General features: G+C 31.8%; 1 protein-coding gene and 1 long non-coding RNA gene across 8 annotated transcripts; one reads left to right on the plus strand and one right to left on the minus strand.

Moving 5' to 3' along the window:
- Positions 1–955: 955 nt before the first annotated feature.
- Positions 956–7951, minus strand: LOC143072232 (uncharacterized). 4 transcript variants are annotated; one of them, XR_012977081.1, is made up of 4 exons: positions 7893–7946; positions 3405–3445; positions 2904–3011; positions 956–2447 (listed from the first exon to the last, which is right to left on the minus strand). It is a non-coding gene; the product is annotated as an uncharacterized LOC143072232 (long non-coding RNA). The 4 variants fall into 4 exon arrangements; XR_012977082.1 differs by lacking the exon at positions 3405–3445 and having other exon boundaries at positions 7893–7951; XR_012977084.1 differs by lacking the exon at positions 3405–3445 and having other exon boundaries at positions 7889–7931.
- Positions 7952–8130: 179 nt separating this feature from the next.
- Positions 8131–26384, plus strand: LOC143072234 (cotranscriptional regulator ARB2A-like). 4 transcript variants are annotated; one of them, XM_076247077.1, is made up of 12 exons: positions 8131–8213; positions 12137–12192; positions 14336–14360; positions 15138–15191; positions 15690–15790; positions 16466–16528; positions 17616–17743; positions 20322–20460; positions 20795–20914; positions 22025–22141; positions 22925–23009; positions 23796–26384. In XM_076247077.1, the coding sequence occupies exons 2-12, from the start codon at positions 12163–12165 to the stop codon at positions 24188–24190; spliced, it is 1257 nt and encodes a 418-aa protein (XP_076103192.1). In that variant the 5' UTR covers positions 8131–8213; positions 12137–12162; the 3' UTR covers positions 24191–26384. The 4 variants fall into 4 exon arrangements, with proteins under 4 accessions (XP_076103192.1, XP_076103194.1, XP_076103190.1 ...); XM_076247079.1 differs by having other exon boundaries at positions 15141–15191; XM_076247075.1 differs by lacking the exon at positions 12137–12192 and having other exon boundaries at positions 8132–8213.
- The last annotated feature ends 1231 nt before the right edge of the window (positions 26385–27615 follow it).

Consider the following 27615-nt stretch of genomic DNA (forward strand, 5'->3'; position numbering starts at 1 on the left):
ATATTCCTTGTAAGCAACAGCCTTTTTCAAAGTAATCATGTTAGTGTATGCAAACTATGAAATATCGTATCAACTGGAATAAGTCCATTTGATGGTCCTGCTAAGACGTTATTACATAGAAATGGAAAGTTCAAGATAGGAAAGCTGAAATCATTTTCTTTGTCTTTATGTTTAGTGCAAAACCACTGTAATTGGTTATTGCTAGATGAAAGTCAATATGTAGACTTGGCTGTACTGATGGTATACTTTATTTCAAGATCGGAAGGGATGACTGGTATCAACATTATCACCAAACGTAATTATTAAATAGAACATCCTTTCCATTTGGAAAAGGGAAGTACAAGGGTTAGTCTAGCTTTTAAGATATCTTCTTGAGAAGCTCCAATATTATGAAGATCTTATTTCAACGAAGAAACGATGGACTAAAAGAGGCTTTTTAAAGAATGTTAATTGTCTGTTGAAAAACGGACACATACTAGTAGATCTTATCATCATTTTATACTCAACACTTAATTACTATAGTATCTTACTAATCAATAATTAAAAAGAAGATGAACTCCTTCTTACAGAAAAGTATACCTCTTGTGCAGACTTAATACCAAATATAATTGTCCTTTTACTCATGATAACTGACAAAATCAGGTGTTAAAAACACTGAGATCAATGACACTAGACACAAGCCAGACATCTAAATATAATTTATCAAACTCTTCTACCTTCTGAAATGAAAAAAAGTTGAGACCAGCATCCCTATTTCTTGCATTCCGGGACATATGATTTATATTCTATTGATTTGATTATTCAGTAATCAAGAAAATGTTCATGCTTAGTTTAACAGGTTTAATCATTTAATGGACATGGAGAAACTTAAAAAAAAAAAAAAGACAAATGTTTTTTTTTGTGATATAAATTGTGGTAGCTCTGAATTGATTTATAAAAAATACAAAGACAGGAATTGCATTATACTCTTATTAAGTTTATTAATCAATGAATATTCAAAACATAAGTTTCATTTATACAGATGAACTTCAATCAACATTCAGCACAATGTACAATCAAATAAAAGTTTATAATTTGTTACAATTTCAAATTAAACAGCAACCCCAGCTTCTTTTCAAGTTTGACCTTCTATAAATTTAATACCTATGAACATTTTTATTTGCATACAGAATTCTTAGAAGTATTATTAGGTAGGAGATACATTAATTTAAAATGTAATAAGTTTTTCAATTTATTATCTTTACAAATAAAAAAAAAATGTGTTCATTTGTAAATGTTTGAAAATGTAAACTTAAATGATGTTTCAAATTCAAATAACTTATTCATTACCACAGATCTAAAATGCAGAATTCATCAATTCTGAATACTTTCACCAATAAGCCATTACTATGTAATTGAGGGGGTGTGTAAAAGAAACAATTAATTTTAATACATATTGATACAGATCATCTCTAAATTCAAAAATACTACAACTACAGGATTGTTTGACAACCTTGAATATAAATAAAGATAATGTAATCAGCATAAAATACCACCTTGATTACATATATACCAAACATATTCTGATAAATAAAAAAATATTAAAGGGACACAACTCCTAAAAACAACATATATTTAATTTAAAAGTAATACTCTAAAAGTAAGGGATAATTTGCATCAGCAGATAATTATAAGTTATCATCAATTGTTAGGAACATAAATCTCTTTTAAGGGACAAATCTATCAGTCAGTGATAATACTAAAATGAGCCACTTTAATTTACTATTTCAGATAAATAATTTAGAAGTAGAGTTATCTCCCTTAGTCATTTGATTTTGAAATAAGAACTAATTTAAGTAAAAAAGTCATATTGTTTGGTTTTACAAAATGTATCTTGAATTTCTGCAAACTAAATTTCTCTAATACAGTGTTAAATTGTCCGTCTTCAAAAATTATCTTTACAATTCATAAAAAAAAGAGGAAGACTTTTAAATCTGTGCACAGTAGATTTCCTTTATTTTGTTCTTGAGATAAAAGGTTGAACTTCAATCATAAAGCCGTAAACAAAGAAGAAACAAATTTTGACACATGTTTTCAACTGTAAAAATTAAGAATTCTAGGAGTTGGAAAACAAATAGTCTTGCATAAAGTTTTTTGGAGATTAATAAAGGGAGATAATTCAAGCCTTGAAAAACTTTAATCTAACAAATTTAATTTTATAATACATCTTCAAGTATATAAAAAAAAGTAAGACTGATAGTTAAAGAAACAATCTTGAACAGTATTTTTTAAGTGTATTTTTTGTTATGTATGCTTTAGATTGAAAAAATAACATTTTCACATCTATTGTTGTAATGATAAAATCTTTTCTTTTAATTTCCTTCAGATGGAGTTGCCTTGTCTTCTTTTTCTTGACAGTTGGTCAGCTTGGGTATAAATAAGTGGATTTCTCTTCATTCTTTAATTCACTGAAATAATAAAGCCTCAATTTTTTAAAATAATAACTTGAAATTCAAATACATGTTTGCTTGTGACAATTGCTTAGTGCTACATAATCAATCAAGATAGAATGAAATAAATTGTCTGAATCAGTAAAATCAGCTCCCTAACAGATTGTAAATGTATTTGCCTATGAGATAACTCTTTACAAGAGACCAAATGATACAGAAATTAACAACTACAGGTCATCTGCCACTTTTGTAATATCATAGAATAATTGTCTACTTGAAACTTATATTTGTCCAATTGGATATACTTATTGTTTACTTTAATATGTGATAATTTATTTAAATTATGTGCAATGTAATTTATCAAAATATGGGAAAATGAATGAACAAATTATTAATTGATAAAAGGTGTTTATACATTGATTTATTTTACATTTGTATACACTATTAATACTTAAGACGTGCATATTATTCTACCATAAAAAGCTGACTGTAGGCAAAAGCTGTGAAATGACCACAATTAATTTCATTCTTTAGCTGTAGTGCATCTGACATCTGAACACTTTTGACGTCAATTTGGATAATCTGCGGAAAGAAAAACAAGATTTTGCTATATAGTTAGACACACAATTTCATAAAAATGATGTACAATTAAGAACCAATAATTTAGCATAGTGATTTTAAATATCACACCATAATGAACATGTCATGTCATTTATGTTTTTCTATATGTGACTGTTCTAAGTCAGCAGCCTGTTATCATTGCTGAATATCATACTTGTTTTTTTTCTTCTTTTTTACAAAGTTACTTCATGTTTTAAGGTGCTTATTTCATACTATTTCATGTGCTCCTTTAGAGGGTTTTTGCCTTAAAGACAGAGAAAGCAATGGAGAATTATCATAAGAAATACATTTTTTCTGGCTTTAAAATCCCCTCACAACATTTGTTTGCATTTACACAGCTTTAAGGATACAGACCTGTCAGTAACATTTTGTGCATACATGTAGACCAAATGGCCCTGTAAAACAAAATCAAGTTTTTCTTTAATGAAATATATCATAAAACTCATGGACTCATAGATTGGACACAGACAGTGGGCCATATAAATCAACATAGACCTCTCAAAGTGTTTTTTTTTACATCCCTATACCTGTTTATTGGATCAAGGGGGTGGAAGCGTGGTGCTAAGTTCATTTTTGGTGGTGCTTATTATATTTCTTTAATGAAATATACCACAACAGACCTCTGGACTAGAAGATTGCCCCACATGTGCTTTTCAAATCATCTTAGACCCAAAAGAGTGGGTTAGACCCCTTAACCTATCTGATGGACCACTGAGAGGAAAGCTACCTACTTTGTTTTTCTTGGTGCTTATATTTTTCTTTAATGAAATATACCATATGAGAACCCTTAACTTAAAGATTAGACCACAGTTGCCTGTTGACCAATGAGCCTTACAAACCAACTTAGTACCCCTAAGAGTATTTAGACCCCTATACCCATCTGTTGGACCAAATTGAGGGAAGCAACCTCCTGTGGTGCAACATTTCTTTTTGGTGGTGCTTATATTTTTCTTCATTAAAATATACCCAGAGACCCCTAGACTAATGTAGATTGGACCACAGTTGCTTTTAGACCAATAGGCCTTACAAACCAACTAAGAACCTCAAAGACTATTTTAGACCCACTACCCATCCATTGGACCATTGGGAGGGAAGCTACCTCAAGAGATGCAAAAGTTTTTGGTGGTGCTTATATTTTTATCAAATAAAATATAATATAAAAGACCCCTTGACTTGTAGAGTGGATCACAGTTGCCTGTGGACCAATTAGCCTTACAAACCAACTTAGAACCCCCAAGGGTATTAAGACCCCTATACCCATCTGTTGGACCAAAGGAAGGGAATATACCTCCTGTGGTGCTAAGTCCCTTTTTGGTGGTGCTTATATTTTTCTTTATTAAAATATACCCTGAGATCCCTGGACTAATGCATATTGAACCACAGTTGCTTTTGGACCAACAGGCCTTACAAACCAAATAAGAACCCCCATAGACTATTGTAGACCCACTACCAATCCTTTGGACCATTGGGAGGGAAGCTACCTCTCGAGATGCAAAGTTTGTTTTTGGTGGTGCTTATATTTTTATCAAATAAAATATAATATAAAAGGCCCCTTGACTTGTAGAGTGGATCACAGTTGCCTGTGGACCAATGAGCCTTACAAACTAACTTAGAACCCCTAAGAGTATTAAGACCCCTATACCCATCTGTTGGACCAAAGGAAGGGAAGCTACATGTACCTTCTGTGGTGCTAAGTTTCTTTTTGGTGGTGATTATATTTTTCGTTAGTGAAATATGCCCTGAGAACCCTGGACTAGTGCAGATTGGACCACAGTTGCTTTTTGACCAACAGGCCTCAGAAATCAATGGGAACCCTAAAGACTATTTTAGACCCACTACCCATCCTTTGGACCATTGGAAGGAAAGCTACCTCCAAAGTTGCAAAATTTGTTTTTGGTGGTGCTTATATTTTTATCAAATAAAATATTATATAATAGACCCCTTAACAAATTGTAGAGTGGACTAAAGTTGCCTGTGGACCAATGAGCCTTACAAACCAACTTAGAACCCCCAACAGTATTAAGACCCCTATACCCATCTATTGGACCAAAAGGAAGGGAAGCTAACTCATGTGGTGCTAAGTCTCTTTTTGGTGGTGCTTATATTTTTCTTTAGTGAAATATATCCTGAAACCCTGGACTAATGCATATTGGACCAAGGTTGCTTTTGGACCAATGAGCCTTACAAACCAACTTAAAACACCAAAGAGCATTATAGATCCTTTTACCTGTTTGTTGGACCAATGGGTGGGAAACCACCTCCTGTGGTGCTAAGTCAATTATTGGTGGTGCTTATATTTTTCTTAAATAATAAATACACCAAAAGACCCCAGGACTTGTGTAGATTGGACCATATGTGCCTGTGGACTAATGAGCTTAACAAACCATCTTAGACCCCAATAGAGTGCTTTAGACCCCTATACACATCAGTTGGACCAATTGGAGGGAAGCTACCTCCCGTGGTGCTAAGTTTTTTTTCTGTGGTGCTTATATTTTTCTTAAATGATATATACACCAAAAGACCCCAGGACTTGTGTAGATTGGACCATATGAGCCTGTGGACTAATAAGCTTAACAAACTATCTTTGACCCCAATAGAGTGCTTTAGACCCCTATACACATCAGTTGGACCAATTGGAGGGAAGCTACTTCCCGTGGTGCTAAGTTTTTTTTCTGTGGTGCTTACATTTTTCTTAAATGATATATACACCAAAAGACCCCAGGACTAAGTGTAGATTGGACCATATGAGCCTGTGGACTAATAAGCTTAACAAACCATCTTAGACCCTAATAGAGTGCTTTAGGACCCTATACACGTTAGATGGACCAATTGGAGGGAAGCTACCTCCCGTGGTGCTAAGTTTTTTTTCTGTGGTGCTTATATTTTTCTTAAATGATATATACACCAAAAGACCCCAGGACTTGTGTAGATTGGACCATATGAGCCTGTGGACTAATAAGCTTAACAAACTATCTTTGACCCCAATAGAGTGCTTTAGACCCCTATACACATCAGTTGGACCAATTGGAGGGAAGCTACTTCCCGTGGTGCTAAGTTTTTTTTCTGTGGTGCTTACATTTTTCTTAAATGATATATACACCAAAAGACCCCAGGACTAAGTGTAGATTGGACCATATGAGCCTGTGGACTAATAAGCTTAACAAACCATCTTAGACCCCAATAGAGTGCTTTAGGACCCTATACACGTTAGATGGACCAATTGGAGGGAAGCTACCTCCCGTGGTGCTAAGTTTTTTTTCTGTGGTGCTTATATTTTTCTTAAATGATAATATATACACCAACAGACCCCAGGACTTGTGTAGATTGGACCATATGAGCCTGTGGACTAATAAGCTTAACAAACTATCTTTGACCCCAATAGAGTGCTTTAGACCCCTATACACATCAGTTGGACCAATTGGAGGGAAGCTACTTCCCGTGGTGCTAAGTTTTTTTTCTGTGGTGCTTACATTTTTCTTAAATGATATATACACCAAAAGACCCCAGGACTAAGTGTAGATTGGACCATATGAGCCTGTGGACTAATAAGCTTAACAAACCATCTTAGACCCCAATAGAGTGCTTTAGGACCCTATACACGTTAGATGGACCAATTGGAGGGAAGCTACCTCCCGTGGTGCTAAGTTTTTTTTCTGTGGTGCTTATATTTTTCTTAAATGATAATATATACACCAACAGACCCCAGGACTTGTGTAGATTTGACCATATGTGCCTGTGGAGTAATGAGCAAAACAAACCAATTTAGACCCCAATAGAGTGCTTTAGACCCCTATACACGTCAGTTGGACCAATTGGAGGGAAACCACATCCGGTGGTGCTAAGTCCATTTTTGGTGGTGCTTATATTTTTCTTAAATGATATATATACCAACAGACCCTAGGACTTGTGCAGATTGGACCATATGTGCCTGTAGACTAATGAGCTTAACAAACCATCTTAGACCCCAATAGAGTGCTTTAGACCCCTATACCAATTGGAGGGAAGCTACATGTACCTCACGTGGTGCTAAGTTTTTTTTCGGTGGTGCTTATTTTTTTTCTTTAATTAAAAATACCCTAAGGAGGACCACATAAACTTGTAGATTGGACCCAAGGGGCATGTGGACCAATGAGCCTTACAAACCAACTAGGACTCACAAAGAGTGTTATACACCCATATACTTGTCTGTTGGACCAGCGGGAAGGTAGCTATCTCCTGTTGTGAAAGTTACCCCTATGACTTTAAGATTGGACTAGAGGTGTCTGTAATTTAACAAGCTTCACAAACCAACTTAGTTGAACTTACAACCCCAAGAGTGTTTTAGTCCACTATATCCATTGGTTGGACATACGGGAGCGAAGTTACATTATTTTTGGTGGTGCTTGTTACTTTTTTTTTAACGAAAAATACATGTACCATAGTAGACCTTTATACTTAGGATTGGATAATAAAAGTGTTTGCAGGTTAATGGGCCCTACAAATCAACATAGACCCCAACAGAGTTTTGTAGCCCCATCTTCCTGTTTATTTGACATTGTGGTGGAATTTAAGCTATCATCTGTAATGTTAAATTTTTTTGGTGGTGCTGATATGAATTTTTTTAATGATTTACCACAATTGGCCTCTGGAATGGACAACACAAGTTTGGACCCAAGCCCTGGATGTAAGACCTCAAGAAGCTTCCTCCTCTGGTGCTTAGTTCATTTTAGGTGGTGCTTTAAATTCAACAACATTTTCAATGAAAAAACATTCCGGTAGACTTTTAGATTGGACAAGATATCCCGTCAGGGACTTTGTAATAATTATTTGAACCTAAACAGTTAATTAGACAACATTACATGCCTATAAAATGTGGAGCTCAATGTGGGCTAAACAAACCGGATGTTTTGATTTAATTGACCATGCGCAAATATAACTAAGAGTTTTCGATCCATAACAAAGAAAAAGCTAGAAATAAATCGAAAAAAAATTGACTGAGACCTTGTCTCAACCGTAAGACAGGTTACCAGAAAAATGATAATCCAATCAAACGGTGGTGCTTATAGTGGTTTCCATCACGTTTTGATATATATATTATTACTCCCTTTTTAGATTTCCCAACTTATGAAATTGCTGTGTTTGTTGTTTTTATCATTATTAGCATCCTGTGGGACAATAAAATGTGTAAGTGGCAAACAAATTTGTTAAAGGAGCAATTGTCTCGTCCAAGCTAGTGATGTCGAACTGTATGGATTTGGGAATAGTAAGCCAAATCTCAACAATATGTGACTACTTTCAGTTTCTTTACTTTCAATTTGTCTAACATCCAGAACTATCACTTCTACTTGTACCACTAAGTGACCACCGTCATTAGGTTGACTATCCTGTCACTGTTTGATGTGCACTTGCAAACTTAACATGTCCAAAATATAATTTTAAAAAAAATGAAAAAAAAATAAATGTCATGTTTGTTGAACACTTGTTTGAATAAAGAGTTCTTTAAGAGAACTTGGTTAAAACAAAGTAAATATGGACCAATTCAAGTACACCTTCTAGGGTGTGCTCACTTAAGTGACTCAGCATAAGTATTTTTTTAATCTTAAGCACATCATAGAAAGTCAAGTTCAGGTATTTCACATCCAATCTTTTATGGTAATATGGGGACGAAGTCCCCAATAACAGTAAAAAATTCAATAAAAAAAAAATTTGGGAAAATTTCCCGAATTTTTCATTGTACTAATGAACTCAAAATCGTTCAATTTTTTTTTATGTCATGTTTTGAAATCCCGGACCTGCGCAGAAATGTACAATATACTTCCTTTTTCCGGTCTCGTTTGTATGAAACTTTGAGTAAAATATATATTTATCAGTCTAGTATAAAATAGGAAGGAACGCGCAATACTTATTTCATTTTTAATAATTCCTTGATATGAAAAAACGTTACCTAATGATAGCGTTTCTTGTTTACATTGCATATAACGTCATAATTTAAATAACGTCACAACTAAAATTCCTAACAACAGAACCAAAATCGGAAACGTTACTGTATTTCCGTGTCTTTTTTTTGGACAAATAATTGAGTTACAAAATAATAATTCATACAGACTTCGTCCCCATTTACAGGTAATGCCTGCCTCATATTATTCTTTACAAAGCACAAAAATGTCAGTTTTCACCTCAAAAGCTTACAAAACCTTTAAACAGACTTATTAAGAAGGGATATAGTTACGATACTGTTGTCAGGTCATTAAAGATTGCATATTTTGGCTTTAATATTGATTCACTTTTAGGGTCTTTGCATCGGAACTAAACACATTTATTTAAACATGTTAAAAAAACAGTTGTTGGCATGACAGTCACACAGGTTATGTTCTTCTCATATATTTTATGATAGTATGATACTAAACCCCTAACTGGAGGGATTGTGCCTGATATTCATATGATGAAGACATAATCTTTCAATCAGTTTAATTGAGGTCTGGAGCTGGCATGTCAGTTAACTTCTAGTAGTCTGTTGTTATTTATGTATTATTGTCATTTTATTTATTTTCTTTTGTTACATCTTCTGACATTGGACTCAGACTTCTCTTGAACTGAATTTTAATGTGTGTATTGTTATGCTTTTACTTTTCTACATTGGCTAGAGGTATAGGGGGAGGGTTGAGATCTCATAAACATGTTTAACCTCGCCGCAATTTTGCGCCTGTCCCAAGTCAGGAGCCTCTGGCCTTTGTTTGTCTTGTATGACTTTTAATTTTAGTTTCTTGTGTATAATTCGGAGTTTAGTATGATGTCCATTATCACTGTACTAGTAAACATATTTTTTTAAGGGCCAGCTGAAGGACGCTTAATTACGGGTGCAGGAGTTTCTCGCTACATTGAAGACCCATTGGTGGCCTTCGGCTGTTGTCTGCTCTATGGTCGGGTTGTTGTCGCTTTGACACATTCCCCATTTCCTTTCTTAATTTTAACAATATTTTAATTGTTTTAAAATTATTGACATAAATATTGTTACTGCTTGTCAAGGATCTGGATTTTTTTTCACATAATTTTGGTTACTTTGTGATAACTTTAAAGTTTGTGCCCTTTTTCAAAAAAAGATTATAAAAATCACATTACCAGCGAATTTTCTTACCATTTTTCCAGCAGTGATTGATAAATAAACCTTTGGATGATTGTCAAATAAGCCTTCATTGCTCTAAGATATTTTTAAAAGTTTGAAGGAACAATTTTTTTTTCAGTTATTCCCCTTGTAAAGATTAAATGATGTGAAAAATAGGGAACAATCGAACTCTGTTCTTTTATTTTTTATGGCCCCGCAACAAAGTTGTCGGTGGCATATAGTTTTACCCTTGTCCTAAATTCCGTAATTCCGAAATTCCGTAATTCCGTAATTCCGAAATTCATGACTGATCAGTTGTACCTTTTAAGTTTCTTAATAATTCTAACAGAACAGAGCCTTCAGTTAATAATAACATCATTCCTAAATTCCGTAATTCCGAAATTCCGAAATTCCGAAATTCCGAAATTCGGTCATTCCGCAACAAACCATTATACAGAGTTTTTTTCTTAATGCCTTCAGATATTGGGCTGATTTTTGGTATGTAAGTTTACCATAATGAGTTACAGATCAAGATTAAGTTTTCTTCTGTATTTTCTTGCTTCTTTTTTTTTCATATAAATAGAAAAAAAAATTAATTTACAACAATGTTTATTGTCATAAATAAATACATATTCAAATCTATCGCTAATATTACTGTATGTATGTTTGATGTGTTGTATTTGTTGTAAATCTTGAAAATAATAAAAATTAAAAAAAAAAAGATTAAGTTTCGTTCTGCTCTGTAAATTTTTGCCGAAATTACGGGCTTTGGACTTTGACAAATTGTTGAAAATCACAGTTATACGGACTTTTTTTCTAAACTCTTTCAGATATTGGGCTGATTTTTGGTATGCGAGTTAACCATGATGAGTTACAGATCAAGTTTAAGTTTCGTTCTGCTCCGCTAATTTTTGCCAAAATTAAGGGTTTACAACTTTGAACATGTTGAAAATTGTTGAAAATCACAGTTATAGACTTTATTTTTATACGCCTCCAGATTTTCAGCTGATTTTTGATATGTGAGACTACCTTCATGTTTGTGTCCACATGTGTTATTGAAATTGCAGATTTTTCAACTTTTTCATAAAATGTTGAGACGGGGCCATTCGTGTCGCTTTGACACATGTAGTTGTAATCTGATTTTTTTTACATGTACAATGTACATTATAGAGCCAGATTGAGCTATTTTAGCCCAAACTGCTATACATGTACACAACCTGACAAACTGCATTTTTAATGAAAGTATTGTTTAAAAAATATGAGAAAGGATTATGCTCCTTTCATAATAAAACAGGAGGAATTGGACATTTTCCCAAGGGTAGTAAAGATGTATCACATTTGTCAAAAGATAATGTAGGGAAACTATTTGTAAGTGCCAATAAAGTATACATTTACACCCCCCCCCCTTTTCTAAAAAAGCAGGTAGGGAAACTATAAACTGAAAGGAAAATGTATTGTTCACCTCTCATGTTAATTGAACCATTAGTGAAGACTTTGACATTTTAGAGCTTAAAAATTATTTATATTTGGTACAAATGTAAGAAGAAAACAATGCTTTGTTCATAAATATGTTAATTATATGAACCTTCAAAAGATCATTAACTGATAGTACATTGTAGAGTTTACATTGAATATGACTTACACATACATTTTGTAAATTGTATGCTGATTCATACAGAGACCTCCGAAAAAAAAAATATATATGTTAAATTTTCTTTTGTAAAAATTCATTCAATTATGTATTAAACTATTTTCATAAAGGTTTCCTTGCCCACCCTCATCACATTTCTCTTAAAACTTCTGAAAAGATTTTTTTCTAGCTTAATTAGCAAGCATATGACAAAACATTGTTTTTTTTTTATTACATCCCAACCGAAGTGTAGCCTTTTTACCTTTTGAAAATTAACCATCATTGTCATTTATATTGTCAAGATGGTACATGTACATTTTATATCTTCTTTTTAAAAAAAAATAATATATAGAATTTGTAAAATATTTATTGTAGGATTAAACCAGTTAAAACAGTTGACTATGGGTAACATTTACTCCTTCTTAAGAAAGGTACTACTTTTATTTATTTTATAATTTTATATGTATATCTGCTGATTTGCTTTGAAATCATGCTTCATAAAATTATAGCTAACATTCATCCCATCAATTCCCAATACCTTATATGTTGGTGCAAAAAACAAATATTTCAACTTAATTTGTCAGTCAATTTAAATTTATAATAATAAGTGTAAAGAATGCATTGGACTCGTAAATATTGCTGAGAGTAGACAATGTATGATACATTTACAGATATATCTGTGATATAAGATACATATAGCATATGAAAAATTATATTTTTGGTGGGAAACCCATGTGATCATGTGACTCATGTGATGTGACAGGATTTTACATATGAAATGTAATTACTTATTGTGTTAATGTATGCATAAACTGTAGGTGGAATATATTTAAAATAGAAAAGGTTTTTCAACCGGATTTTTATGACAAAAATGTTGGTTTTTGATTTGGGGATGTACGGCGGGCGGCTGGGTGGCAGGGCGGTAGGGCGGCTTTGAGAGCGGCAACTAAATGTTGTCCGTGCATTTACTCATGAACCGTTCAACTAAAGCTTTTCAAATTTTAATATGTTGTTACAGACAACAAAATGAAGGTCAAGTTCTATAATGACGAATTTGACCTTTACTGTTCAGGAGTACTGGTTCTTGAAAGATTGAAAAATGGCATTTCCAGTCGTGTCCGTGCATTTACGCATGAACTGTTCAACCAAAGCTTCCCAAATTTTAATATGTTGTTACTGATGACAAAATGGAGGTCAAGTTCAATAATGACGATTTTGACTTTTACCGTTCAGGAGTTATGGTTCTCGAAAGATTGAAAAATGGCTTATCCAGTCGTGTCCGTGCATTTACTCATGAACTGTTCAACCAAAGCTTTTCAAATTTTAATATGTTGTTACTGATGACAAAATGGAGGTCAAGTTCAATAATGACGATTTTGACTTTTACCATTCAGGAGTTATGGTTCTTGAAAGATAAAAAAAATGGCATTTCCATTCATGTTGTTGCATTTACGCATGAACTGTTCAACCAAAGCTTCCCAAATTTTAATATGTTGTTACTGATGACAAAATGGAGGTCAAGTTTAATAATGACGATTTTGACTTTTACCGTTCATTAGTTATGGTTCTTGTGATATTGGCAGGATACAAATAAATGTTAATAAATCCGGTTTGCTGTCCTTGTGACAGCCTCTTGTTTTGAATTGTTATGTCAAAGTTTACGGGAACCTGTATGATTTTACCTAATGGTGGACAAATTTGCATACAAGTGTAAATACGTCTATTGAATTGTGTATTAAAAGTAACAAGAAATGATATAAGGTAAATCACACACTTTCTAAATATATGCTAAGACAGATTTATAAAAAGTAACCACAAAGGGGCTACAGCATATTTAGAAAGTGTGTGCTTTACCTAATATCATTTCTTGTTACTCAACTACAATCTTGATTAACAGTCATGGTTCGTTAGTGGCACTCTGGCATCCTCCACCAATATCATGAATATAAACTGACAGCCACAAAATAGCACAGTAGTGCTGAAACTGATGTTAAATAAAAATCAATAAATTTTTTGTTATGATTCAGGTCAAAGAATCGTAAATAGTTTTTGTCACAAATGTTGGTAAAATTTTGCATACAACTTTGGTACCATTATAAACTTATGACTATCAGTATCTAAAATTTTATTTTAAGGGTAAATCAAAAGTCTATAGTTCATGTAGGTTGTTTTTTAGCATTCTATCCTATGAAGCAAAATCTAAGGATTCCTAGAAAAGTTACTTATTGAATTTAAATTGAGATTTAACTAACATTAGCTGAAATTAAAATTTAGCTGTCATTGAAATTTTAACATGCATTAACAATATTTTTGTTTTTTGGCACATGCACAATGTATTTTTAATGTACAAATGAACATTGTAATTAAATAAAATGTAATCAGTGATATAGGTATACATGCAGATATAGAATAATAGGGACTTCCATGTTGACTATCTTATTGAGCCTGAAGGGCAATTTTAGATATTCTAAATTAAATAGTTAGTATCAGAATTTTAAAAAAATATTTGAAAAGACAGGCACATAAGACATGACAATGCTTTGAATTATAAAAGTGTTGTTTTTTTATTTACAGAAAATGTTTGAAGATGAAGAAGAAGGTAAATATACCAGTATTTAATATACATAGAATAGAGAATGGAAATGGGTAATGTGTCAAAGAAACAACAACCCGATCAAAGAGCTAAGAAGAAAACAGCACAAGGCCACCAACAGGTCTACAAAATCCCCAACCAAGAGGCGTGCTTCAGCTTGCCTCTCAACAAATTATAATGTAAACTAGCTCCTGAAATACTGTTGACTCGTTATTATTCGTTTGATATTAATTTTAAAGGATTTCGTGGGTACAGGTAAACCAAGAAATTAAATATCATCGAACATACAAGTTCTCCTTTGCCAACAAAAATTGATACCTACTAAAATAAATGAATCGACAGTAGATGTCACACTTAATTCTGAAACTAACAAATAAAAAAAAAAAACACAAAAAGACACAAGACTAACAAAGGCTAGAGGTAGAGTTCCTGACTTGGGACCGACAAATAAATGCAGTAATTTTATTGTAATGCATTACCAAGTGAGAACCACAGCAGTAAAAATTACTAAATAATAGGAAAGAATTGAAAATTTGATAAGCAGACCTCCATAAAATTCATGATTAATTTCAAATTTCATGAAAACTAATACCCCAAAAAATCATCATTTTCATTTTACATTTTGATTATGTATTTAGAGTTGAGACATTCCAGAGTCATAGATTGCATAGTTCCAGTGTTTGTATCTTTAGAGAGCGTGATAAATTAATTTAGAATACCATTGAATGTTTAGATAAAATTTCTTTATGAATTTTTTTTTTTATTATTCATTAATTTTTTTAGCAGATTATGACTTTCCAACGACATTAGGAGGATTTGGATACCATTTCAATGAAGGTAATGGTCCTTTTTTTCCTAGCAAGATTATTTAAAACAAAAAAACATAAAAAGTTGTGATGCATGAGGTAAATTTTTTGTAGTAAGCAAACCTAAAACAAACACTGAAGAGCTGGAACATAAAGTAGAGTAAAACCAAACTGAAGAGCTGGAACATAAAGTAGAGTAAAACCAAGCTAAAGAATCAGGGCTTACTAGGTCTGAAAAAGAATCTTGATCTTTTCACTACAAATTTTGTTGTAAAACAATGAAAATATTTTCTGTACAAAGTTTCAAGCAACTGGGTTGGAAATTATATCATTTTCTGCTTACAGGAAAATTTATATATACTGATCTACAATCCAGCTTATTGTCTTGTCAGATTTCTCTCTTGATAATTTGACTTTCATGAATCATTTTACATAAAAATCAGCCAATCCTGCGTCATGCTTAGACCCCAATGAGACACACACTGAAAATTTCTGAATCTTAAAATAATGAATTATTTTTCTTCTTCAGATGGACAGTTGAGAAATATAGAAACAGGCAATGGCTATAACTTTGTAGAAAAAGAAGATAACCATAGATACAACCAGAAAAGATATGAGGCCATTGGTGATGTAAGACTTTATTTGTTTATATATTTTTCATAATTATTTAATATATCAACAAATACACACAGTCTACAATGGAAGACACACACACCATTATTACATATAAATCTAAGTCATCAAAAGTCTTGGCAAGCTTTTAGAGGATATTACATTGACTGTGAAATAGCTGTCTTCATAACAGGAGGCCTCGGTTGCCAAGTGGTATAAGAAGTTCATCTACTGTACCCCTTACATATATACCACTGAGGTTGTGAGTTTGAATAACACATATAGCAGGGGTGTCCAATTCAGTTTTAATAGGCTAGGATTGCATGTTTTCCTGCGTAAGGTCACTGATTCTCTCCTTCCAATCTGGCTTCTTCCATCAAATAAAAACAGGATGTCATGAAAAAGACAACAGTGCTGAAAGTGATGTTCAAAACCAAAAAATAATCAATGATTACCATTTTGTTAAGGGCTGTTCCATTAAAATGTACATGGTATCCAGGGAAGGCACTTTGTAAACAGAGTGACCATCCATAGAAGCGATTTAAAGTCCTGCATAATTTTTAACCTGTTCAACACAATATTTGGTATCCACCCATAGTTGCCTTCCCTGGGTCCCATATATGTTTTTTTTATGGAACAGCCCTAATGGTGTACATCCTTCCTCATTAAACATTCCTTTATTTCTTATTACAGATCATAACAGACTATATCTATGAACTTCTAGAAAAAGAAGGTTTAGAAAGAGTTAGCATTCCAGTAAGTAAAACAAGTGTTGGACATCAATGAGTTTCCGAGATTGACATTCAAAAGTTTCATTATTATTCTAAAATTAAAGACATCTTTGTGATATCATAAGAGCTTTGAATGTATAGCTTTTAAAACTAAATGTACCAAGCTATATAAATTGCTTTTTATTGTGTCACCACCATGTATCATCAGTACACCGGATATAGGTACTAACCAAGTGGGCATGATCGATTTTGACTTTAAATGGTAACGAAAAACTTTGTTTTGCTTTATCAATATTCAATGTACCTTTCTCAACATTTGAAATTCCTGCTTCCAAATAATTTTCGCATTGATTTTTTCCTATTCATAAAACAACTTTGATATTCTAGTAAGAACAATTAACTTGTACATGCGCAAATAGTTGTGAATGTCAACACGAACTTTCAATTTCCATACAGTTGTTGAGACATTTACATGTTTTATCTGAAAGAAACCTAATACAGGGCAAAAGTAATAGTTATCAATCATAAACCTACCTGTGATTACTCATTACTTGAAACTTTTTGGGCAATAACGAGTATGAAAATAAAGTTTTTGTGTACGGTGTACAACAACTTAACTATGCACCGTACATAAGGATTTATGTGGTCAGCTAAACACCGTACACAACGCTTCTTTAGGGATAAAATATCGAAAAATAACATATGTATGAAAGATTTCAATGCCAATTATTGAAACAGCTATACTTTTTACACACACACATTAACCTTCTATCAGAAAAAGAGTTGCAAGGAACATAGAATTATATCGGATGAGACGAGGGCCAACTTGTTTGACAAGTATTTGCACATGCTTTTACAATGTTTAAGTAATCCCACTTATTTTGGGGAAAAAATGAGACATCACTTATCATCAACCTACGACCAAATCATTTCTTAAAACAGCAATTATATTTAGATTGAAGTACACATTGATATTATGTGAACAAAACAAAAATTGTTGTTACCATGTAAGATCAAAATCTCTCACGCCCGCTTGGTAAGTACCTATATCCGCTGTACGATGATACACGGTGGTCACTGTATCTTTCTATAGTGCAGATAACCTATTGTAGGTAGATGCTGAAGCAGATGACCCTACTTCCTTCTTCTTCCAATCAAAAGATGCACAGAGTAATCCAGATAAATTATTGATATTAATCCATGGTTCAGGGCCAGTGAAAGCTGGACAATGGGCAAGAAGGTAAAGTGTTATGTAGTATTCCTTATTTATGGTTCATGTTGTGTTCATGAGTTATATTTAGAAATACAGCTGAACAATGGGCAAGAAGGTACTTTCTTTAAAACATTATGTAGTAGTTATACTATTTGGAACATCAACTCTAAGCTATAAGTATATTATAAGGGGGGAGGAGGTATTATGTTGTAGTTGTTTTGCTATTTGGAACATCAACTCTAAAGATATATTTTTATGGGGGATATTATGTCTTAGTTGTTTAGCTATTGAGGACATCAACTCTAAAGATATATTATTATATTATGCCTTAGTTGTTTAGCTATTGAGGACATCAACTCTAAAGATATATTACTATATTATGCCTTAGTTGTTTAGCTATTGAGGACATCAACTCTAAAGATATATTATTATATTATGCCTTAGTTGTTTAGCTATTGAGGACATCAACTCTAAAGATATATTATTATATTATGCCTTAGTTGTTTAGCTATTGAGGACATCAACTCTAAAGATATATTACTATATTATGTCTTAGTTGTTTAGCTATTGAGGACATCAACTCTAAAGATATATTATTATATTATGCCTTAGTTGTTTAGCTATTGAGGACATCAACTCTAAAGATATATTATTATATTATGCCTTAGTTGTTTAGCTATTGAGGACATCAACTCTAAAGATATATTACTATATTATGCCTTAGTTGTTTAGCTATTGAGGACATCAACTCTAAAGATATATTATTATATTATGCCTTAGTTGTTTAGCTATTAAGGACATCAACTCTAAAGATATATTATTATATTATGTCTTAGTTGTTTAGCTATTGAGGACATCAACTCTAAAGATATATTATTATATTATGCCTTAGTTGTTTAGCTATTGAGGACATCAACTCTAAAGATATATTATTATATTATGCCTTAGTTGTTTAGCTATTGAGGACATCAACTCTAAAGATATATTATTATATTATGCCTTAGTTGTTTAGCTATTGAGGACATCAACTCTAAAGATATATTACTATATTATGCCTTAGTTGTTAAGCTATTGAGGACATCAACTCTAAAGATATATTACTATATTATGCCTTAGTTGTTTAGCTATTGAGGACATCAACTCTAAAGATATATTATTATATTATGTCTTAGTTGTTTAGCTATTGAGGACATCAACTCTAAAGATATATTATTATATTATGCCTTAGTTGTTTAGCTATTGAGGACATCAACTCTAAAGATATATTATTATATTATGCCTTAGTTGTTTAGCTATTGAGGACATCAACTCTAAAGATATATTATTATATTATGCCTTAGTTGTTTAGCTATTGAGGACATCAACTCTAAAGATATATTATTATATTATGCCTTAGTTGTTTAGCTATTGAGGACATCAACTCTAAAGATATATTATTATATTATGCCTTAGTTGTTTAGCTATTGAGGACATCAACTCTAAAGATATATTACTATATTATGCCTTAGTTGTTTAGCTATTGAGGACATCAACTCTAAAGATATATTATTATATTATGCCTTAGTTGTTTAGCTATTGAGGACATCAACTTTAAAGATATATTATTATATTATGTCTTAGTTGTTTAGCTATTGAGGACATCAACTCTAAAGATATATTACTATATTATGCCTTAGTTGTTTAGCTATTGAGGACATCAACTCTAAAGATATATTATTATATTATGTCTTAGTTGTTTAGCTATTGAGGACATCAACTCTAAAGATATATTATTATATTATGCCTTAGTTGTTTAGCTATTGAGGACATCAACTCTAAAGATATATTATTATATTATGCCTTAGTTGTTTAGCTATTGAGGACATCAACTCTAAAGATATATTATTATATTATGCCTTAGTTGTTTAGCTATTGAGGACATCAACTCTAAAGATATATTATTATATTATGTCTTAGTTGTTTAGCTATTGAGGACATCAACTCTAAAGATATATTATTATATTATGCCTTAGTTGTTTAGCTATTGAGGACATCTACTCTAAAGTATATTACTATGGGGAGTATTATGTCTTAGTTGTTTAGCTATTGAGGACATCAACTCTAAAGATATATTACTATAAACCAACTTATTTTTGTGGATACTTCATTTTGCATTTAGCCCTTTCTAGCCTATTTCACAGCCATTCAATTTAACGATTTTCAAATTCATTTAATGTAGTTAGATAAGAAAAGATCTAAGTTTTAAATCTGTGCAACGATTTATGTTTGCTTTTTTTTCTACTCGCAAAAGTCTTTAAAATAAAGCTGTTGATAGAAATTGAAGTGAATTTAATTAACTGACTGGTTTGAAAGGAAAATTTGGAGAAGGTTAACTCATTTTTGCCATAATTTTTGTTTTTCTACAACAAAACTATTAAAATGTACTTTGAAAGTAATTTGGGAGGCCTCCTCCCCCCAAAAAAAATAAATAAAAGATTATATTCCATTACCTACTTCATACATTTGATATCCATGCATGTTAAAAGTTCTATTTATGGCAACACATGGGGACCAGGTACTTTTTACTTTTGAAAAACTTAAATTTCACTGTTTTTACCATTGACAGATTGATAATGAATGACTGCCTAGCCAGTGGTACACAGCTTCCATATATTAAATGGGCCATGTCTAATGGCTATGGTGTAATAGTAGCCAATACCAATATTAATACTGCCAAAGTAGGCAAAACCAAAAAGAAAATAAGGGTTTGTATTTAAGCTGTTATTGTATCGTATGGCATGAAAGATAAATACTTTAGTCTCCGCAAATTTAAATTACTTGGTACATGTATACCAGTACATGTATAGAAAATATTAAAATTATTTACTGTGTTTCATTTATTTCAATATATACCAATTTTTCTGTTAAGAACAATTCAGTATACTTACGATCAATCTTAATCGTAAGTTTTTTTTGTGAAACAGATTCCTGGACAGCTAATGACTTTTTTATTGTAAAATATAGTGAAAATGTTGAAAAAATTATAGAATAATCTTTAGATGAACTGATCAATATTATTGTCATCATTTTATCTTATAGGGAAGTGAGAGTCCTGAAAAACATACTACATATTTATGGGAAACATTTGTTCAGCCTGCCCATGCTAAAAACATAGCCATTGTTGCTCACAGTTATGGTGGTGTGTGTGTTTTAAATTTGGTAAGTTTTTTCAACTAACCTATGCAATCTTGCAGAGTACTGGATTGACTTTGTTGATTTTAAACCATGACTTCCAGTGGTCCTATACAGATTGGAAATGACACTTTGTGTCTTTTCTTTGCAATAACATGTGAACTGTTCGTCCAATGCTATTGGAAAATAAAGAATGTTCAGTTATTAAAAAGAAAAGAATGTCCTCATTGGAAAGTGAAACTTAAGGGAGCCATGGGCCCGATGGGGAAGCCTATTTCATTGACTGGTTCTGCACCCAAAATTTATTCTTAATCAAGAAAAATGATGATTTAGATTTTTTTTAATCAATGACATGAAACAATCAGAACTTGCAAATTACTGTTAAATGTTTGCACATGCCTGGATCTGTATTATATTTATCTTTATGTTTATGACAAGTCATATAACAATCAGCATTTTGCTGTGGTCATCTCGATGGTTTCTCAGATGTCGCCTATATTCAAGTACACACAAATTACTGAACCATTATAACAAGCCTATGCATTATAGGTTGTTTCTGTTGGAGCTATCGCAATTGGGATATATGTTTTAGTATGCTATGTATCAAATACATTAGAATTTAGGTCAAATCAGTGCACAGGAATTGGACAGATAATGTCCCTTTGAGCCAAAGAGCATTCCTCATATCAGGCATAGATACATGATTACCCTGTATTATTAGCATCAAAATAAATTTAATAAACAGTAAAACATATTGATATTTATAAAAAAAAATTACCACAAATTTCAAATAAGACAAAGAAATGAAATTTGAAAATTCAATAGTTTTAAGGCTTCATGAATGTAAAAAATTATGAATAGCAAGAGTTTTCATTCGATAAAAGAATTTTGACAAATGAAAGTTGAGAACATGTCAACATTGGGCGATTATATAAAAAAATAATGGGGAAAAGTAAAATAACTATGGACTGGGGAAAATATAACTGTTGAAATACAAGCATATTTTGATGAATACAACTCTTGTTTTAAAGCATCATCATATTAGCAAGCAAATACTGACAAGCCTTGAAAACTGTGTGAAAAGTATAGTATTTTTCTAACTTTAATAAGAGGATGTGCATTTTTGTTCATTTTTAGGTGAACACCTTCTTGAAGCAATTTAAGGAGAGAGTGTTTGCTATGGCCTTTACAGATTCTGTCCACAGTTTTCAACATCAAGAAACAACAGAGGAGACAGTCAGCTTTTTTGTCGAGGTAAAATTATGGTTTAGGTGGAAAAGTATCATTTTATAATGATTGAGTTGTTATGCTCCCTGTAAGCAACATTATAAGGTACAGGGGACAAACTTATAAAAAAAAGGGGATGAGTTAGAAAAAAAATCTTGCGAAAAACTTAATTGAAATTTCTAGATTGCATTGTTATGATTGAGCATTTTTAAGTGTCTGTTTATCTTTACATAAGATATTTTCCATCTGTATATCACTTATACTACATGTACTAGTATCCAGTATAGTAATGCACAATGCATTTGATTCCAGCATAAAGGATTCAGATTTGATTTGATTTTTGGTGTTTTAATGCCACTTTTAAGCACCACATTTAGGCTATTTCATGGCGGTCAGTTTTTATTGATGGAGGAAGCCTAAGTGCCTGGAGAAAACCACTGACCTTCTATAGCAAAACTGACAATCCTATTCAATTAAGATTGGAGTCGAGTGCACCCACACGAGCGGGGATTCGAACTCACAACCTTAGTGTTGACTGGCTAGTGATTTCAGTAGTAACTACTTGGACCACTCGGCCACAGAGGCCGCTAAAGGATTCACAATGTTGAGGTTTATTATTATAAATGAATCATGTTTTAAAAATGTTTGGAATGTTTTTCTTCCAAAAGAACACATAACATATACAATTCTATTAAGCTTGATATAAACTATAACAAATTACTGTTTCCATTTTGAGGTTTATTTTTCAAGCAGTTTATAGTCTGTGTATTGTATCATTGAATTTCTTATCCATGCCATGATTTATTTCAGCGAGGTGTAAATTGGGCATCATCTTATGATAAATTAGACACAAAGTTAAAGACACATGTAGATTATACCCCAACTCTTTCAGCAGGTAAGAAAATAGGAATTGAAAGTACTTTTATTTGTGACCTTTTAAAATAGCTAAAACCTTTGATTCATTTTTAATTTGTGGTTTTCAGCTTTGCATTATCAAAGAAGATGATATGGGTTTTTTAATATTTTTTTTAAATGCTATACTTTTATTCAATGGAAAGTAGAAACTATCATAACAACAACAATGCTTTATTTTAAGAGGGTTACACAGTTAGCTATATAACTAATCTTCCCTGAGGCCCTCATCATGAAAATAAAACAAAATGCAAACATATACATTGAAAAAATGAACATGATGACATAATCAGTTTTCAAAAACAATTTATGTACTTTCAAATGTACAATAGAACCTTGAATAATTTATATTTTCCAGTAAGCTGTTGATGCATCAATATATATATATGTATATATATAAGCTATGCAGATTTTTTATTGTCTAATTATAAGAAGAACATTCCAGATAATTTAAAGTGCTTCTTTTCTGGCTATTAAGTGACTGAGGGGAACATGAACATTAAACCCAAGTGTCATACTTGTTATAAGACCTTTGACAACCACAGATGAGGCTCCTGAACTTTGATAACCACTAATGAGGCTCCTGCCCTTTAACAACCACTGATAAGGCTCCTGACATGATACATGCACATAATTACAATTTTGTTCATGTGATATGTTTAAATCTTTGAATTTTAACAATTACTTATTATATCGACTGCACAATTTGTTTTATTGTGGGTTTTTTTTATCTCTAAATAAATGTTATTTTTTTTATTTTTTATAACAGGGACAGACAAGCATGAATTAACCTCATACACAAGTATGAAATCTATATTTAAATTTATAACAAAAAAATATTGTGAGCAAACAGGAACACCGCTGCCAGAAGGCTTTGATGATACACCAGAGGAAGCTGATGAAAATAATTCATCCAAAGATACGGAAAATCTAGAAACACCAATGTCACAGGACATGACAGAAGATTCACAGATGTCGCAAGATGCGAATGAAGAATCGCAAATGTCGCAAGATACAGAAAGTCAAGAAACTTCTGAGTTAAAAGATGCTAATAAGGAAGAAACAATGTCACAAGAGACAGTTCCATCAGAGGACAAGAAACAAACTTCACAAACATCTCAGGACGGGAAAGAGACAAAAGACAATGTAAAGTCAGAACTGTAAATATTAAATGGGAATATTGATAATGGATTGTTACATGTATATTGATTGCATCAACATGTCTATCTTAACTCCAGTTAACAAAATGACAATAGAGTTCCTTCATTTATTCAAGTTAAATGTCGACTTCTAACAATTAATAGTGAATAAGCCCTTCCTTTAATCTAATTGAGGGTCTATGGACGGGTGTCCTCCAGAAGAAGGTGTTAGATACTTTATATGCATATTAACTAATTGTTTTGCTGTGTGTCCTTATTACCTTAAAAAGTGATTTGTGAGAAACGGTCAATATTTGTTATGTTTTTGATTTTTGATTCATTGACTTATACATGTACCCCACATCTGCTTTTATTTATATTAAGTATGCACTGTATTTTAGTTCATAAAAATTATGCATATATTTTAAGAAGTTCAAACCTTCATATTTTTTTATAGCTTACATCAACTCAATTAAAAAGCTTAAAAGTGAAAGTTGTTTTTGAAATTTTTAAAGTAAATAAACATCTAGAGATTGGTAAATGTTAAAGGCACAGTACATGTTTTTTCATGTTTGTTGTTGGAACAGAAATGAGTTTTCATGGGTTGTAGAAAATAGAAGTAAATTAAAGCATATTGGAAATTATGGCATTATTTTGAGACAAAGTATTTCAAAAAATTGTCAAGAAAGAAAACAAGTTGTATATGAATTAAAAAGAGATTATCGAAGAATTGTGAACATCAAATTCATTAAAGAACAAAAATGTTGTCTCCTGAATTTTATACTTTTGGTTAAATGGGGGCATTTTATAGCTGGCATAAGGTTATGAGTCTTTTCTCATTGTAGAAGATCATATTTTTGGCATAATATATACCTGTTTGATATTTACCTTTTCTTACTAAACAATGTATGTTTAATGGAAATTTATCTTAGCAACCATATTACATATCTTTATTATTATAACATCTTCAAGAAGGTTTGAAACAAAAGTGTATACAGTGTTATAAGTCAAAAAGTGTAACGGCATCTTAATCCCAATCCTGTGGTTTTCCTATAGCCTGGCAGCTTATTTTATATGAATTATTAGCATTTGCATGTAAAATGCGCATTTTTGTATTTTTATAAACTATTTTTTATCTATGATAGTTTAGTAAAAGAAGAAATTTTTAAAATAATAAAAATTTGAAAAAAAAACTTTTAAATTGATAATTCTACAACTGGATAATGATAATCTGTCAAAAAAAGAATGCATCAGGCAAATAATATGAATTCAATTTAGTTTAAACAGTATTTTATTCTGATAAATTGAATTGGGGTGGGCAACAGGCATAGCATATGTAAGCCCTCTCCACTGGATTCAATTTTACTTATTTAAGTTTGAACAAGATCTTAATTTTAATTTGAATGCTGATGTGAAATTAAAGCTATAACTTTCTTATTTCTGCTTTAGACATTCTATGTCATGGCTTGTGAAGTGACTATAAAACTTTGCATAATTAATGAGCTCTATACTAAAAGATGACAAACAAATAAGGTGTTTTGCTCTTAATTACATTCATTCAGTCCATCATAAACATATTTTGTCATTGATATCTATAAAATTACAACATTTTCACAGCTGTTCAGTTTTCACTACAAAACAAGATTTTTTGTAGATACTGATCAGGTTATTTTTTTTAAAGAATTCATGTTGATATTGCAAAAGAGATCTCAAAATTGTATGACATTAGTTTTAGTAACGCTACAACACATGAACAATTCAGTGGGTTTTCATCAGGCACAGAATTCATCTTCTATGGTATTTAAAAAAAATAAAATTATTTAACCTCCAATGTATTTCGACTTTTATCCATAAAAAAAGTGTCAATAAAAAACAATAACTAAACATTTTGTTTATTTATTGTTTTTTTCTTTCTTTCTCACTTCCTTGCTGCAACAAATTATTTTTCAACAATAAATTTAGACAATTTGAGAAAAAAAAAGAAACATGTTTGTCAGTTATTGATAAAACAGGTTGTCCATTAAGCCACATGAGATGTACTTCACAAAACATTTGTCAGTCATTTACAAGTAGTAGAAACTTGCAGACTGCTTTGTATGTAATGCACACTAATTTATTTTGTGAGTGGCATTATGTATCTTTCTGATTGCTGTTGAAGCTAATGTGTATAATGAAAGTATTTTTAAATGCTGAAATAAAAATAAATATTGATATAGAAATTGTTTTTTTAACCTTCACATTTTAGTGGCCTGGCACATTGTAACACTCCATCTTTTCAAAATATGTCCATATTTTAGATATTAAACTATATTTGTGTTTGTAGTGCAACTGAATGATTGATTAATTGATTGTTGGTTGCTTAATGTCCAGTGGCAAGTATTTGATGCATATTCACGATGAGAACCAAATAACAATACACACAATAGGAAGGTCCTGTAATAGAGGCAGTCAATGATGAAGGTAATGGAAATGTAGATTGTCACTGACAAATAAGAGTAAATTGGGACAGAATTTTACCTAGCAAAAGGCCACATATAGACCCCTCAAAGTGTCTTTAAATAAAAGGATTTAAAAAAAAAAACCAACCATATCCATGTATTAATAGGGTATGGGTTTTTTTACTGATGAAGGCCATAAAATGACCTATGATGGTTATATACACTTAATTTGTCTCTAGACCTTGTATCCTGATTTCCTGGGGAAAAACACAATTAGATCCTTCTGCAAATTATAGTGGATTGGGAAACAAGTTTTGCAACTTATATTAATCCCTTTCCACTTTGTGGATGCGAGTGCTGCTTTGTAGAGACATTAGCCTGTATTTTTTCGAAATCTACAAGGGTGTCTTTTATGTACAAGAGATATGGCTCTCTCTTAACACAGGTCAGCCATTTATCATCCCCTTTCAACGGACTATCATTGTTTTCTCAAGACCATACTCGCAAATGGTATCAAGGGAGAGCTGATTTTTTTAAAAATTAATAGAAAATTTAAATTACAACAAGAGTGCACATGCTGAAATATCTCTCCTGCTTTACTATTGATTTTATGTCTAAAGTCTTAAAGATAAAGGTTTAACTAAAATCATCACAGAAACTCAGGATAGATAAATGGTGTCAGATAGACATATACACCTTACAATTTTGTAAACACAAAATATAATTGACATATTACTAATAATACTGGAAAAACAGACCAAAATACAAAAACTTTACCAATAAACCATGAAAATGAGGTCAAGTTCAGATGAAACCTACCAGACTGAGATGTACCCATTACAGTCATTATATATGTCACATATGGTTGACCTACTGCTTATATTATTTGAGAAATAGACCTATAAATCATGTAACTTTAACCTTGATCACTGATCTATAAAATGATGACAAGGTTAGGTGAACACTCTCTGATGAACATGTAGATGTTACAAGGAACCCATATACCAAACTA

The sequence above is a fragment of the Mytilus galloprovincialis genome, chromosome 4 (assembly GCF_965363235.1).
Source record: "Mytilus galloprovincialis chromosome 4, xbMytGall1.hap1.1, whole genome shotgun sequence".
Lineage (NCBI taxonomy): Eukaryota > Metazoa > Mollusca > Bivalvia > Mytilida > Mytilidae > Mytilus > Mytilus galloprovincialis.

Bases quoted from the DNA above. Each gene is read 5' to 3' on its own strand.
- LOC143072234 (XM_076247075.1), top strand. From the start codon at position 8,154: ATGAAATTGCTGTGTTTGTTGTTTTTATCATTATTAGCATCCTGTGGG. The intron at 15,791-16,465 runs GTAAGACTTTAT...TTCTTATTACAG, and splicing joins GATATGAGGCCATTGGTGAT to ATCATAACAGACTATATCTA. The intron at 22,142-22,924 runs GTAAAATTATGG...GATTTATTTCAG, and splicing joins CAGTCAGCTTTTTTGTCGAG to CGAGGTGTAAATTGGGCATC.